At 36.8% G+C, this 12973-nt stretch overlaps 1 protein-coding gene across 1 annotated transcript in view; it reads left to right on the plus strand.

Annotated features, from left to right (window-relative positions):
• Positions 1–12973, plus strand: part of ABCA13 (ATP binding cassette subfamily A member 13) — a 174887-nt gene that overhangs the window by 74253 nt on the left and 87661 nt on the right. Inside the window, exons 31-35 of the mRNA XM_017814892.1 lie at positions 873–1091; positions 3372–3568; positions 4349–4506; positions 4907–5137; positions 9590–9680. Coding sequence (XP_017670381.1) covers positions 873–1091; positions 3372–3568; positions 4349–4506; positions 4907–5137; positions 9590–9680 — 896 coding nt within the window. The remainder of the gene's footprint in view (positions 1–872; positions 1092–3371; positions 3569–4348; positions 4507–4906; positions 5138–9589; positions 9681–12973) is intronic.

Consider the following 12973-nt stretch of genomic DNA (forward strand, 5'->3'; position numbering starts at 1 on the left):
TCTGATCTCTGCTATACTTTTGCACTTCAAAATGTTGTGAATTCTTTGCTATGCCTTTCCCCCACCCCAAATAAATATTTGATAAGCTCCCCAAAGCACATGGAAAGTGAAGGCTGTATATCTATGACACAGGCAATGTAATGAGTAGAGAACTGGGTCTTCTGTGTCACTTAAACCATAATGTAATAGTTCAGGAGCAGCTTAAATAGGAGCTGGGAATGTCTAGCTGTGGAGTTGAGCACACCTTGGGGGATTATTCTTTTCTGGCATTCTATATTTACTCATCACATAGAGAGTGCGGAGTTTTATGGGGTTTTGTGCTTTGCTCCTAGAGGCTGTAAGGGACTTCTTTTTTTCTTGGCAGTTGACCAGAAATGAAAATAATGAAATGAAAATGACCTTTAAAAATGTCTCAAGTAAGAAGTCTATATTTCTACATTTATGTTAGCTATGATCAGCTTTCGTCAAACTAGCCACGCAGCGTGGGACCTAATTGAGAAATACTCTTCACAGAATACCCTTGTGAAAAGAGAAACAATCACCTGTTATTTTTGTTTGGGAAAAAAATGGATTTTGTTCTGGAAGAAGGGAAATGAAGGACTGTTTAGACCATAAAAAACAAAATGAAGAAAAAAACAACCAACAACCAAAAAACCCCCCCAAAAAAAACCCCAAAAAACCTCCCTTCCCAAAAACCCCCAAAACCAAACCAATAAAATTGAAACCCAAAACATTAGTGATGTATCTATAACTGTACTCAACTGAGTTGGTGTTGCTCTAAGGATGCTAGGACATGCCTCAGGAAATCCAAGTAATGACCTATGTAATACAGTCATTGCGTATTATCTTGAGGAATAATTTTTTTTTCTTAGATCACTGTTAACCGGTCTGTATCCACCGAGCTCTGGTACCATTATTATTGATGGAAAGGACATACGTACTGATTTGGCTGCCATCAGGACAGAGCTGGGTGTTTGCCCACAGTATGATGTGCTGTTTAACACACTTACGGTGCGAGAGCATCTACTGCTTTATGGATCAGTGAAGGCACCCAGATGGACGAAAGAACAGTTGAATGAGCAAGTCAGTGGGTAAGTTTTCCTTTCATTTGTTGAAATCTGCCAAGTAAATCAGTAATGGCTATTGCAAACCACTCAAATAAAAAAGTGCAAATGCAAAAATTATGAGCAAAAGCTAATGGAAACCTCAGGGATTTGTGAACTTTTAATCACATTTCGTGTTCTGAAGTCATGCCTTGAAAGTATATTTCCTAGTGTCTAACCCTTACTTGAATATATTTGTAGTGGAACTGTCAATGTTTAAAAATTTGGTATACAGGACCATCAAATAATGATGTTTTGACTGGAGTGAATGGTTAGGATTGTAGCAGCTGCAGTGGTTCCTGCCTCATACTGTCTGCCTTGCCTCCCCCTTGCTGGAGAGGAGGGTAGAAAGTAAACTGCTGTGCTTGCCCCAAATTTTTACATAAATCAACACTGGCTTTATATATTTATTATCCTGTATTCCCTCACCTGCAATGGAAGGAAGGTTAGAAAATAAGAAAAGGTAGGCAAAGGCAGTCTTCGTTACAATCTTTCTAAATAGGCCATGTTTTCCGTTGCCAAATCCAGCCTTGAAATGTTTTTAGTAAATCAAGAGTTTTAAAAACAAACAATCCAATAGAAAAACCAAATCAGAGCTCTTACATTACCTCAAAGGATTTGTCACTTCTCAGGTTGAAAATGTTTGCTAGTGTTTTTGTGCTAATACTTCTTTGATATAGGACTAAATCTTATTTTTGCATCATGTATATTAAACTACTTGTAAACTGTACAAGCTGAGATCTTGTTCACTAGTAGCAAACTGCATTTTCTCTACCTCAGGAATGAAATGGAGCTTTTCTAACAGTGTGGCAGTGCAGATACTTTCTTTTTTACCTTCTGATTCATGATAGACTCTGTGAAGTGCTGTGAAGCTTCCATGCTTCAACGCAAACAAACGCCAAGTTGATGGGACTCCTTAAGTGTACAATTAGGCATGTGCAGAGGCATTTGTGGCAAAGTAGCTTTCCTTTTTGGTAGCTATCATAAAAACCTGTTATTTTAAAATTTTTATCTGGACAAACTCTGATGTGGGACACTACATTCTCTCTAAAAAAAATAGAAACAATTCTTTAGAATAACGGAGACAAACCAAAGCCAGTACTTGGTTTAAAATTTATGCAAAATAATATTCTGTATTTTATGGTACTTAGACTGCTGAATTGTAATTTCAGCAGCAGTCTATCATACTAACGGCACATAAGAACACTCAGGACTCTGCAGGCCTTGCTACTAAGAAAAATTGCATTATTTTTAAAGGCAACAAGTGCTTTAAAAGACTTCAGAGAAACTAGAAAAGCGACAAAAGAATGAAACAAAATTCTCCTTTTATTAGCAAAAGAAGCAGGCTTCTAAAGAGATTAATTTTCCTCGATATATATCTGTAGAACGATTATAGAAACCTGTTGTCTTAAAGATGAGAAAATCTCTAAGGGTAAATGGCATGGCTTACAGACTACATATTCACTCAAATGATTCAGGAGATTAGTTTAGCACTGTTGAGCCTTTTATGTCTTATTTGCCAGGCTGATAGCAGCTGAAAGCTCTTAGGTCAGTGACTAGATGTTCAGAGTGATGAACGATAAATTAATGGTGTTATAGTGCTGCCTCTATTTAGAATATTTCCACACAGATGCTGGATCATCATCAGAGGGCAAGGGCTGAATTGACAACGTCTTGTAAGGTATCTCCCAGTCCCTAACAGAGGAATCAGATTAGGTTAGATTAGGTAGTTTTATCTACCTAGGGATCACTAATCTGTTTATTTCACAGAAACGTATCTTCTAAGAGAAAAAGAAAAAAAGCTGCAGCGTTACCTTATTTACCTCAAATAACTACACATTTCCTAAAAACTCAGGCATTCTCTATGCTTCTTCATGTAGTTGCAAAATCTGAAGTGCTGCTTGAGTTATGAAACTAACAGTCTTTACTGTCATTTAAAGGGGCTATAATCTGGAGTTTGCTAAAGTTTTTGGACAAATTGGTGGTTATTTTATTGGCCTTAATTTAAAAATTGTTGGTTCTTATCTTACAAAATACTTTTCCAGAATTTTTGCATCAGATGATGATGAGCATTTATGCTTTGTAGGTAAAGAGATATTTGTTTTCCTATTTGTTTTTGACACAAAAACAAGTGTATAATCAGTCAGACATAGTGATTTTATCGCTTTCCACTTGCAGTGACTTTTCAGGAATTCTTCTCTAATTGGACATGATGTGACCAGAAAAAACTTTCTCAAAATTAGTCTCGTTTCTGTGCTTCTATTTCAGAGCTCTGGAAGATGTGAATTTATCCCAACATCAGTACAAACCTGTTGGAGCTCTTTCTGGGGGAATGAAAAGGAGACTGTCAATTGCCATCTCCTTTATTGGAAACTCAAAGACAGTTGTTCTAGATGAGCCCACCAGTGGAGTAGATCCATGTTCTCGCCGTGGTATCTGGGATGTTCTTCTGAAGTACAAAGCTGGTACAAAGTTTATGCACATAATTTGCTTCCTATTTTTCTTTCTGGAATTTTGTCTCAATTTAAACTGGATAGTCAAAATATAGCCGAAATATTATCAGAAATTAAATACATTAATTTCTGAGGAAACACTTAATTGAATTTGAAAACTTTAAGGCAGCCAAATGAGATTACAAGAATTATTTGTTATCACACAGAAAGATTCCCAATCTAAAAGAAGATTTAACCTAGTTCTAAGACCTGTCCTGAAGTTTTTCCCCTCTCTCCAACTTCTCAAAATTACTTTCTGGTTTCCATTTCCCATCTTGCATATATCTGTATAAAGATGCACTTCCATTTTGCATATATCGGTATATAGTGCATATATACTTCTAATGAAAATAGACTCATCAGTAAGTCTGCCACATTAATTTTTTAGGTGCCAAAAAGTCAAAAATTGATTGTGGGAAGCAAACTCTTCAGCTTGTGAGCACTCAATTGGCTGTAATAATTAACAGTGAATGATCCATTGAAACAGACACTGATGTTATGTCGTTTTAAGGAATTTGTTATGCTCTTAAAACAACTGGAGCTTTTAATGGCTTGATACTGCTTGCTATGTATAATACAGGGCAAAGGATGTTTAGAGCTGAATCTAACTCAAATTGTAAATCTGACTGCAGGTTTTGTTTGTTTTGAAAACTCCTAAAACACGTTCCCTTAACGTTAAAGACCCTTGTGAAAGCAAGAGGTGTTTCTCTAGAAACCAGGTTTTGTAAACACGTACCAATCTTTCTGATGCAGGTTGCACACTGATCTTTACCACTCACCACCTCGATGAGGCAGAGGTGCTCAGTGATCACATTGCCATTCTGCAGCGTGGCCAGCTGAGGTGCTGTGGTTCTCCCTCTTATCTGAGAGAAACATACGGTCAGGGACACAGTCTAACGCTCATAAAAAAGGTATATTAAAAATGTAGTATACAGAATTTAACCGTGCCTGCCAAGTAACAGCTGTGCATATTCTAAGGGAGGTGTATGTCTCTGCCAGGAAGTAATACATGATATAGATTATTAGAGAGCCAGCAAAACCTGTTTTTATTGGCTTTCTTGGTTGTTTTGGGTGGGTGTTATTATTATTATTGTTATTTAGATGAACATAATAACATCTTTGAAAATGATGAATATCAGTAATTAGCTGAAAAGGGTTTGTCTCACTGTTCTTCATTCATGGGAAATAGTCTCTGCATCCCAGGTGTGACACAGTTTCCTCAGTGGAAATTTTCCTGCATGAATTCTACTATCAAGTCCAATAATTCTGGTAATATTTTTTATGCACAATTATCTTTTTTTTCCCTCATAGCCCTCTATGTTTGAAATCCAGGATCCTAAGCATATTGTTCGGGTCACATCTCTGGTACAGACCCATATTCCAGAAGCCTTCTTGAAAGAGAACAGTGGGACTGAACTGACCTATGTGATTCCAGAAAGGGCAGATAAGGCCTCTTTTAAAGGTCTTTTTCAAGCTTTAGATCAAAGCCTTCAGCATCTACATGTGACTGGCTATGGCATTTCTGACACAACTTTGGAAGAGGTACTTGTAGTTTTTCTGTGTAATCATATTTTCTTGCTTAGAGAATTTTGTGATAGCTTCCAGCTACTCTTGATTGTATCTTTCATATCCCACAACAATTTCTTGTGAGAAGCATGTTTTCTAAAAAAAAAAAGCAAGCAAGTAAACACAAAAACAAAAAACCCAAATAAAGCAAAATCTATACTTCATAGTTTTGCTTTGCTATTAATTTCAGCACTGACTCTACTATGACATATTTCTTATTTCAAGAATCTGATTTGAAGACTGATGTAACCTGTGTAACTCTTAAATGTTTGTTTCTGCATTAACCTAAAGGAAATTTCAAGTGTCATTGATTTAATGGAAAAACTCTTGTCCTAAGCCTGTAGCATCAGTTCAGTTCGGGTGGCTCTTTGGGCAGAAAAAACATTGCTGAAAATAGTTTCTGGTTTACAAGTTTTAAAGCTTAGGACTTAGCCAAACTGTGGTGAAATATCCAAAGAATACTTTCTGTGTATACTGAGAGATAGAGACTTTCATATATGTATACATGAACATGTATACATACTTACATATTATACACATGTATGTGTGTGTATGTGTACCAAATGCAGAGGGAGAGACTCTGTTATACATCTTTATCACTTCTGAATTTACCCCTGTGTAAATTACCACATCAGTGTGAGGTTATTTCCCTTGGACTGTATTTATCCCATCATCTGTAACTTCTAAATATCAAGATTCCCTAAACAACCACTGTTTAAGTACTCTATTATAGATCTGTAGAAAAAAAATCACTTATTCATGTGATGATAGGAGACTAATGTCAGTTTTCATAGTTTACAAGTTTAATAAACATTTTACATAATGATATGAAGTAAAATACATTCCTGCTATACAATTCTACGGGGAAAGTCAAAAGTTTATCGAAAAGTTGTTATTTTCTTATATAGGGTGATTAACATGCAGTAAGAAAGAATGCTGTTCACTACCAAACTTTATAGATTTGGAGACAATGTAGATACTGAGAATACTTTTGGATTACATCTCCATGCAATAACATAGGACTTTCCAGAACTGACATGTATAAAGTAAATATGAAATTGTCATTGATATGAGGAAGCTTCCAAGTGTGCTCAATCTATTGCTCAGTTAAGAGCTTGCTTTCAGCTGTCTTGTGAAGGGGACATTTAAAAACTGCTTTAAATGTTGTATTAGATATTAATGTATCACTCTTCAGCTTGAAGATTTAATGAATGAGTTTGAGTTGATTTCTGTCATCTTTGCATCTCATCATTAGTTGTTGTTACAACCTCAATTCTCCATTCCCTTATCAAAAGCCTCTTTGCATTGGGAACTAAATGGATGGCATATAATAGCACTATTCATTCTATTCAAGGAATTCAATCTGGAAAAAAAGAACCCTGACTTCAAAGGAAGAAATATGTTATAAATTTTATTTTATCCTTTCTTTTTGTTCTTTTATGCACTCACCATTATTCTTTTTCAGTCTAAGGGACACTCGCACTCTCTAAAAATCATACTCTCCAAGGGAAACTGGACTTCCATTCATATTTCAAAGGAATCAGTTCTGACACTTTCAAATCTCACTAGTATTATATTTGCTTCATTTTAGGCTTTAGATATCTTTTCCAACAATTTGTATCTGTGTATTTTATAATGTTTGTAATCCAAAATGTTAACAGAACCAAAAGAAGGATAGAGGGGTGGATAATTAAATTAAGTGCACATTAAGAGCTGTCTGGAGGATGCTGTTTCACTTTCTGGCAGCTCTGGAGATTTCAAAGGTTATTGCTTTCTTGCTTTTCTTTGAGGAGAGAACAGAATGATTGAATATCTTCACAAAATAAGATGCGTTAAAATTTGTTAACTGAGTACTACTTTAATTTCTTTTCCTTGAAATGACTTTAGAGTTTGCCTCAAAACTTTCCAGGGAAAAGCATATACCTCCTTGAAATATTTCTGCCCTGCTGAGAAGGACTTTGGCGTGCTGGTGGATGAGAGGCTGGACATGATCCATCAATGTGTGCCTGCAGCCCAGAAAGCCAATTGTAACCTTGGGCTGCATCAAAAGCAGCATAGGCAGGAGGTCGAGGGAGGGGATTCTGCCGCTCTACTCTTCTCTGGTCAGACCCCACCTAGGGTACTGTATCCAGCTCTGGGGTCCTCAGCACAGGAAGGACATCAGTGTGTTGGAGCGAGTCCAGAGGAGGCACACCAAGATGATTAGGGGGATGGAGCACCTCTCCTGCGAGGAAAGGCTGAGAGAGTTGGATTTGTTCAGCCTGCAGAGAGGAGTTTGAGGTGACCGAACTGTGGCCTTCCACTGCCTGAAGGGAGCCTACAAGAAAGAGGGAGAGGGACTTTTTACAAGAGCATATAGTGACAGAACAAGGGGGAATGTCTTCTAACTGAAAGAGAGTAGGTTTAGATTGGATATTAGGAAGAAATTCTATTCTGTGCGGGTGGTGAGGCACTGGAATGGGTTGCCTAGAAAAGTTGTGGATGCCCTATCCTAGGAAATGTTCAAGGCTAGGCTGGATGGAGCTCTGAGCAGCCTGGTCTAGTGAAAGCTATACTTGTCCATGGTAGTGGTGTTGAAATTATATGGTCTTTAAGGTCCCTTCCAGCCCAGGCTATTCAGTGATTCATATTCTGTGATACGGTTGGTTCAGTTTAGTTTGGTTTGCTTGACAGAATTGGTCTGCAGAGCCATCAGCAAATGGCTCCAAGGCAACAAATTAGAATGTGGCTTTAGGTTGTCAGGATCTGCCTCCAGGGTCTAATACAGAAATGTCAGTCCAGAAATTTCTGGTCTTGCAGTTGTTAATGGCCAAAAGTGTGCCCTGAAAGTTTGCAAGTAACAGACACAATCGATAACCACTGTTAAATGGCAATTATATTGACTAAGCAAAATATGGTTTATGTAACAGTCAGACCTTAGCAAGCCAAGAAATATCTTTCAACAGCTATAAAGTACTTCACATTGACTGGTTTTTATTGTCTATTGTGTGAGCTCCTTGGAAACAAGGAGTATTTTGTTATAGCTGATATCAGGTTCTTTTGTGGGAAGAAATAAATGGTTTCTTAATGATTTCTGAAAGTTGCACTGTGGGTATAATCTAAGTCTTGCAGCTCAACTCAAACAGAGAGAAAAAGCAAGACTTTCATCAAGACAAAGAAAAACTTGGTTGTGCTTTTGCTGTTCAATTGGAGATGCTCACGGTACCTGTACTTTCTGTTAATTTTTCTTTTCTTTCTTTTTATTTGAAATTTTTAGTTCACTATTTAAATTGCAGTTCAGGTTAAGATGAGAAAAGTTTAATTTTGTTTTTCATTTGAGCTTAAAAGAAGTGGGGGTGTGTGAATAAGGCTCACTCTGAAAGCTGTTCTAAGTTTCTGCAAGGCTAAGGGACTGAAAATGAAATGTCTGTCTATGCAATTCAAAGGGTTTTAAGTGGACAGAACTGTGAAACAGGATTAGGCAAGAAATAGTAGCTAGAACACAAATCTGTTTGGCAAAGTATATATACCATTTAAATAGATCTCATGATTATAAAGTTGGTGAATTCTGCTGGGTTTTTATAACGTCAACTATGACTGCCTTCTGATGTGTGTCCCCCTGCTTAGGAAGATTCAATCCATTGAATTTTAATATAGTGCAGATTTTTAGATTGTTGCTTTGATAAAAAAAACAATTTCAGTTTTTTCCATGATGAGTTTAGGTAACAGGATTGTATCATCTTCACCCAGTTTGGGGTATGCATGCTTATTGTTTTGCTACAAAACACACATTGTTGACCAATCCTCTCCATAGTATTAGTTTTGCAGGACTTTGTTCATGTTAACTGTGCCCGATGATTGTATTGTCCTTTAAATGTCTTTCAATAACATTATTGCCCATGTGCTTGCCCAAAATCTAGGGACACGTCCTGAGTGTCCCTAGACACTACGTCTTCCCCAGGTTCTGTAGATTCTCACTTCTGTAGGATTTTGTACATTAGATTTAGTTGTACTATCATAATTAGAACTCTACGGTAGGAGTTCTGGTTGTGCCCACACATTTCTAGCTGGAGCATCAGAAGAGAGTTGAAGCTGTTGATATGTCCTTGGTAAAAACTGCAGTAACTGAGTTCTAACACATACCACAGATTAGGAACATAAAAAGTCAATCAAGGGCAGACAGCCTATTGAAAAATCTTTGCAGATAATGGTGCGTATGGGTCAGCAATTCTTTGCATAGGTGCTTTTGTATCTATTGGCATTTATTTCATTCCCCTTATCCCCAGGATCTCCAGCTTGACTAATTTTATAGTCGTATTCCATCAGGGTGGCTAGAGGAGTCACTACGAATTTCTGACAGTCTGGATGGTTTGGGATATATATATGTATATAGGGAAAATAGTTTTTAGAAAATGGATTCTAAATTACTTTTTTCTTGTTTCATGAAAGGTGTTTCTGAAGCTTCTGCAAGACTCAGAGAAGATGCCCTGCATTCCACAGGCAGCACACCAGGACCATAAAAATGGTATTGAATCAGTCTGTAAGTAAAAAATTACTTCTGAAGCAACTGCATTTAAAAAGATCACAAATGCAAATATAAACATGCACGACTTTCCTAAAGTTGAGGAATGCACAAGCAAGTGGAGAATACTACCTACTACCATATGGTAGTTCCATTTTTGTGTGTGTGACCTGCCTTGGGTAGTAGGTTTTTATACATCTGCTGTGATTTACCTCTATCACTTCACAGTCATCTTCCTACCCTTCTGTGTACACATGAACACTAGTATTTCTTCACTACATCAGCATTAACTTACGGCTTCATACCAGTCCCTGGCAATTAATTACTCTCTTTGTTTCATACTGACAATGGATAAACATTGCTGAGATATACCACAGATATAAAATCTATAAGCTACTAGAAAGGTGCATTTGTGTTCATCTGCATGCAAATGAAAAAAAAAAAAGAGCTGGTTCCCGTATAGCAGAAGATCATTTGTCCTCTCCAGTGATGTGCTATTTTAGGTTCCCATATGTGTTTGTTTTAAAACAAATTCCTTCATTCTATTTTCCTGCCCTGCAAGCCTGGGAGGAGGTCCTTGCTAACATTTCTGAAAACTCAGGAAGTTTGTTCTCCTTTAAAAACTCTTCTATAAGTCACTAACGTGATGCCATTGCTCAGCACAAGACTCATGTTCTCTTATGTCAGTACCCATCAAGCTGCTGAATATTTTCTTATCGTTCGTGGGGTTTTCGTGCTTCTATACTCATCATATTTCTTTCCACTTGAAGATCAATGTCTAGATTATAGTTTTCTTTTGTTAGATGTCACACATTCTGTTCTATATGCAGTCCTTTTTGTTTTCTTTCTAGAGAACACAGGCACAGGCATAGAGAAATCCTGTTCTGTGGACCTTCAATGTTGCAGTAACAGAAATAACAATTTTGAGCCAAGCTTGCATTATTTGTTAAGATAAATTCAATTGGATCTGCCAGTAATAAGTAATCATTGCCAAGAATCATGGCCTAAGGTGGCAAGAATCATGGCACCTTTTCTCACAAAGTGCAAATTTGACTGGATGACTTTTTTGGAGGGTCTTTTTGCTGGGCTACTTTAGTCCCTGTTGAATCAGTGAAGATATAACTGCATCAAACTAAAACAAAACCTCACTAAGCAAATAAAATTGCCACTCCTGTCAGTGGCGAGAATGAGACTTACATTCAAAATAATTTTGAATATTCCTTTCTTTTATAACAGTTGCTTGTTTATTTCTTCTAGGCACAGCTAGGACATCTGAACTAATTTCAAATTAAAACAGTCTGTCTTTTCCTCATTGAATTTTCATTAAAGAGTAAGATTTACAGTTCCTAAAGTAATGAAGACAGAGTATATTCTACCTAAGAACTTGATATACTTCCAGTCTGTATTTCAAAACACATAAAATGGTATTTGTTTAAGTTATTACATTAATAAAGAACCCAGTAATCAGAGACTGTATTTTTTCAGTCTGATAAATTATAGCAAGAAAATGTGATGATAATACCATTTCTTTGGGGATGAGAATACTGAAAAATTGTCATTCATTGCAGATGAGTGTCATTCATCATTAAGGACAGTTGTGAAGTATAGGCATAAGGGATCTGGGAAATGGTCATGAAGAGTATCCGTCATTGTCAAACTAACCAGAATACTCCATGGGCAATAGCTTGACCTGTATAACTTTGTCTTTGAAAGCAGATTCAAAGGCAGTCAAACTTTCTGTTGTCAAAGTAGTCAAATGAATTTTCAAAACCCCCTAGAGCAAACAGCTGGGATTATTGAGATCAGAGGATGCTGCTATTTTATTTGTAAAGGAATTTGGACCTGAGAGATGCTTTGACAAAGCACAGATCTGAGCACAAGTGGGGGTGTTAGCTATCCTTTACTGTTGCTGAGCCCTTGAGATTTCAGCATTGTGTAAAAACCAAAACATTATGTCTTGTCTCCCAGACTAGGAGATGTAGTCGAGAGGCATGTGTGTTCTTCTTAATGAAACCGCAGAAACTGGCAAGAGACATCATTTCAGCAAAATATGACAGTATCTCACTGAAGTCAGAGCTTTAATAATTTCTAGTTATATTTTACAGTGTCTTTATGTATTGTGTCTGACTGGAATTAATTAAATTCCTTCATAGCAGCAGTAAACATAACCTTGCTGATGAAAAAAAAAGGCAACTGCGAAAAGGTGATAAGACCAGTCCTAAAGACAGTTAGATCCCTTGAAAAGTTGAATCCATTCTAAATAAAGTCTGTTTTAATGAAGCCAAATCATGGGCAAATCTGTGTAATGGGTAGTAATATCCTGGAAAACACTGACTCTGAGTTATCTACTAATCTTGGTGGAGAAGCATTTTAAGACAGCTAAGACGATTTATATTTGAGTTTAATGTACAAAAGGACACAGAGGTCATTTTGACTATCATTTCAAAATTGATGAGACCAATGATACACTACTCTCTACAATTTTTTGGACACATTTTTAAGTTCGAATGTCTTTAAGGAGAAACTGAGAACTTGGAAAGTGAGCAGAGAAGAATTAATATTGTAGGTTGGCAGTGAAGTCCTTATAAAGACACCATCAGGGCTCAGTTAGAATAGTTTATCAAAAAGAAGATAGAGAAGTGGTTTGTTTAAAAAGCCTAATTTTTTTTTAATGCATGTAGAATGCTGCCTGTTAAGGTATAGATCTAACTTTTATACAGGCAGAGGTCATAAATGGGGTAAAGGAAGAAGTAAGTAAACAAATAACTGGAATCTCAAGGCAGGTACTTCTCCTAGAGGTTAATTAATAATTAGAGTTAGTCTACCCAGGGAAGTGTGTTGCGTCTCCCAGGGCCTTTGCAGAAAATATGCTACAGTAAAGTGTGTTGTTGATTTCTGCACATGGGTAGCAGAGTAGAATTTGATGTCTGTGGATAGGTGGTCAAGTGGTTTCTTCTATTCTTACAGAGTATTTTTTAATCTAGTATAACAAATTGAGTTCCCTGTAACTGCCAAATAAGGGTTGTCAGAGTTTTTGTTATAATGTGCTTGAAGTTATATTTTAGCATCAGTTTTTAAACAGAACCCCCTTCTTTCAATTCCCTGTAAAATTTGCATAAAAAGACCTAAAATTATTTCAGTACTCCACCTTGCAAAGTATAACAGTTTCTGAGAAGAAAACTGTGGACATAAAGCATCAGTGTCTCTGTTCAGAAATGGCTGCTGACATGAAGACTGATATTAAAATTTTCAAACTTTTGCTACCTACTGATAAGGAGAAGATGCATCGTACATTTCAGTCTTCTGGTAGT

Source organism: Lepidothrix coronata, unplaced genomic scaffold (genome assembly GCF_001604755.1).
Source record: "Lepidothrix coronata isolate B3197 unplaced genomic scaffold, Lepidothrix_coronata-1.0 Scaffold47, whole genome shotgun sequence".
Classification (NCBI taxonomy): Eukaryota; Metazoa; Chordata; class Aves; order Passeriformes; family Pipridae; genus Lepidothrix; species Lepidothrix coronata.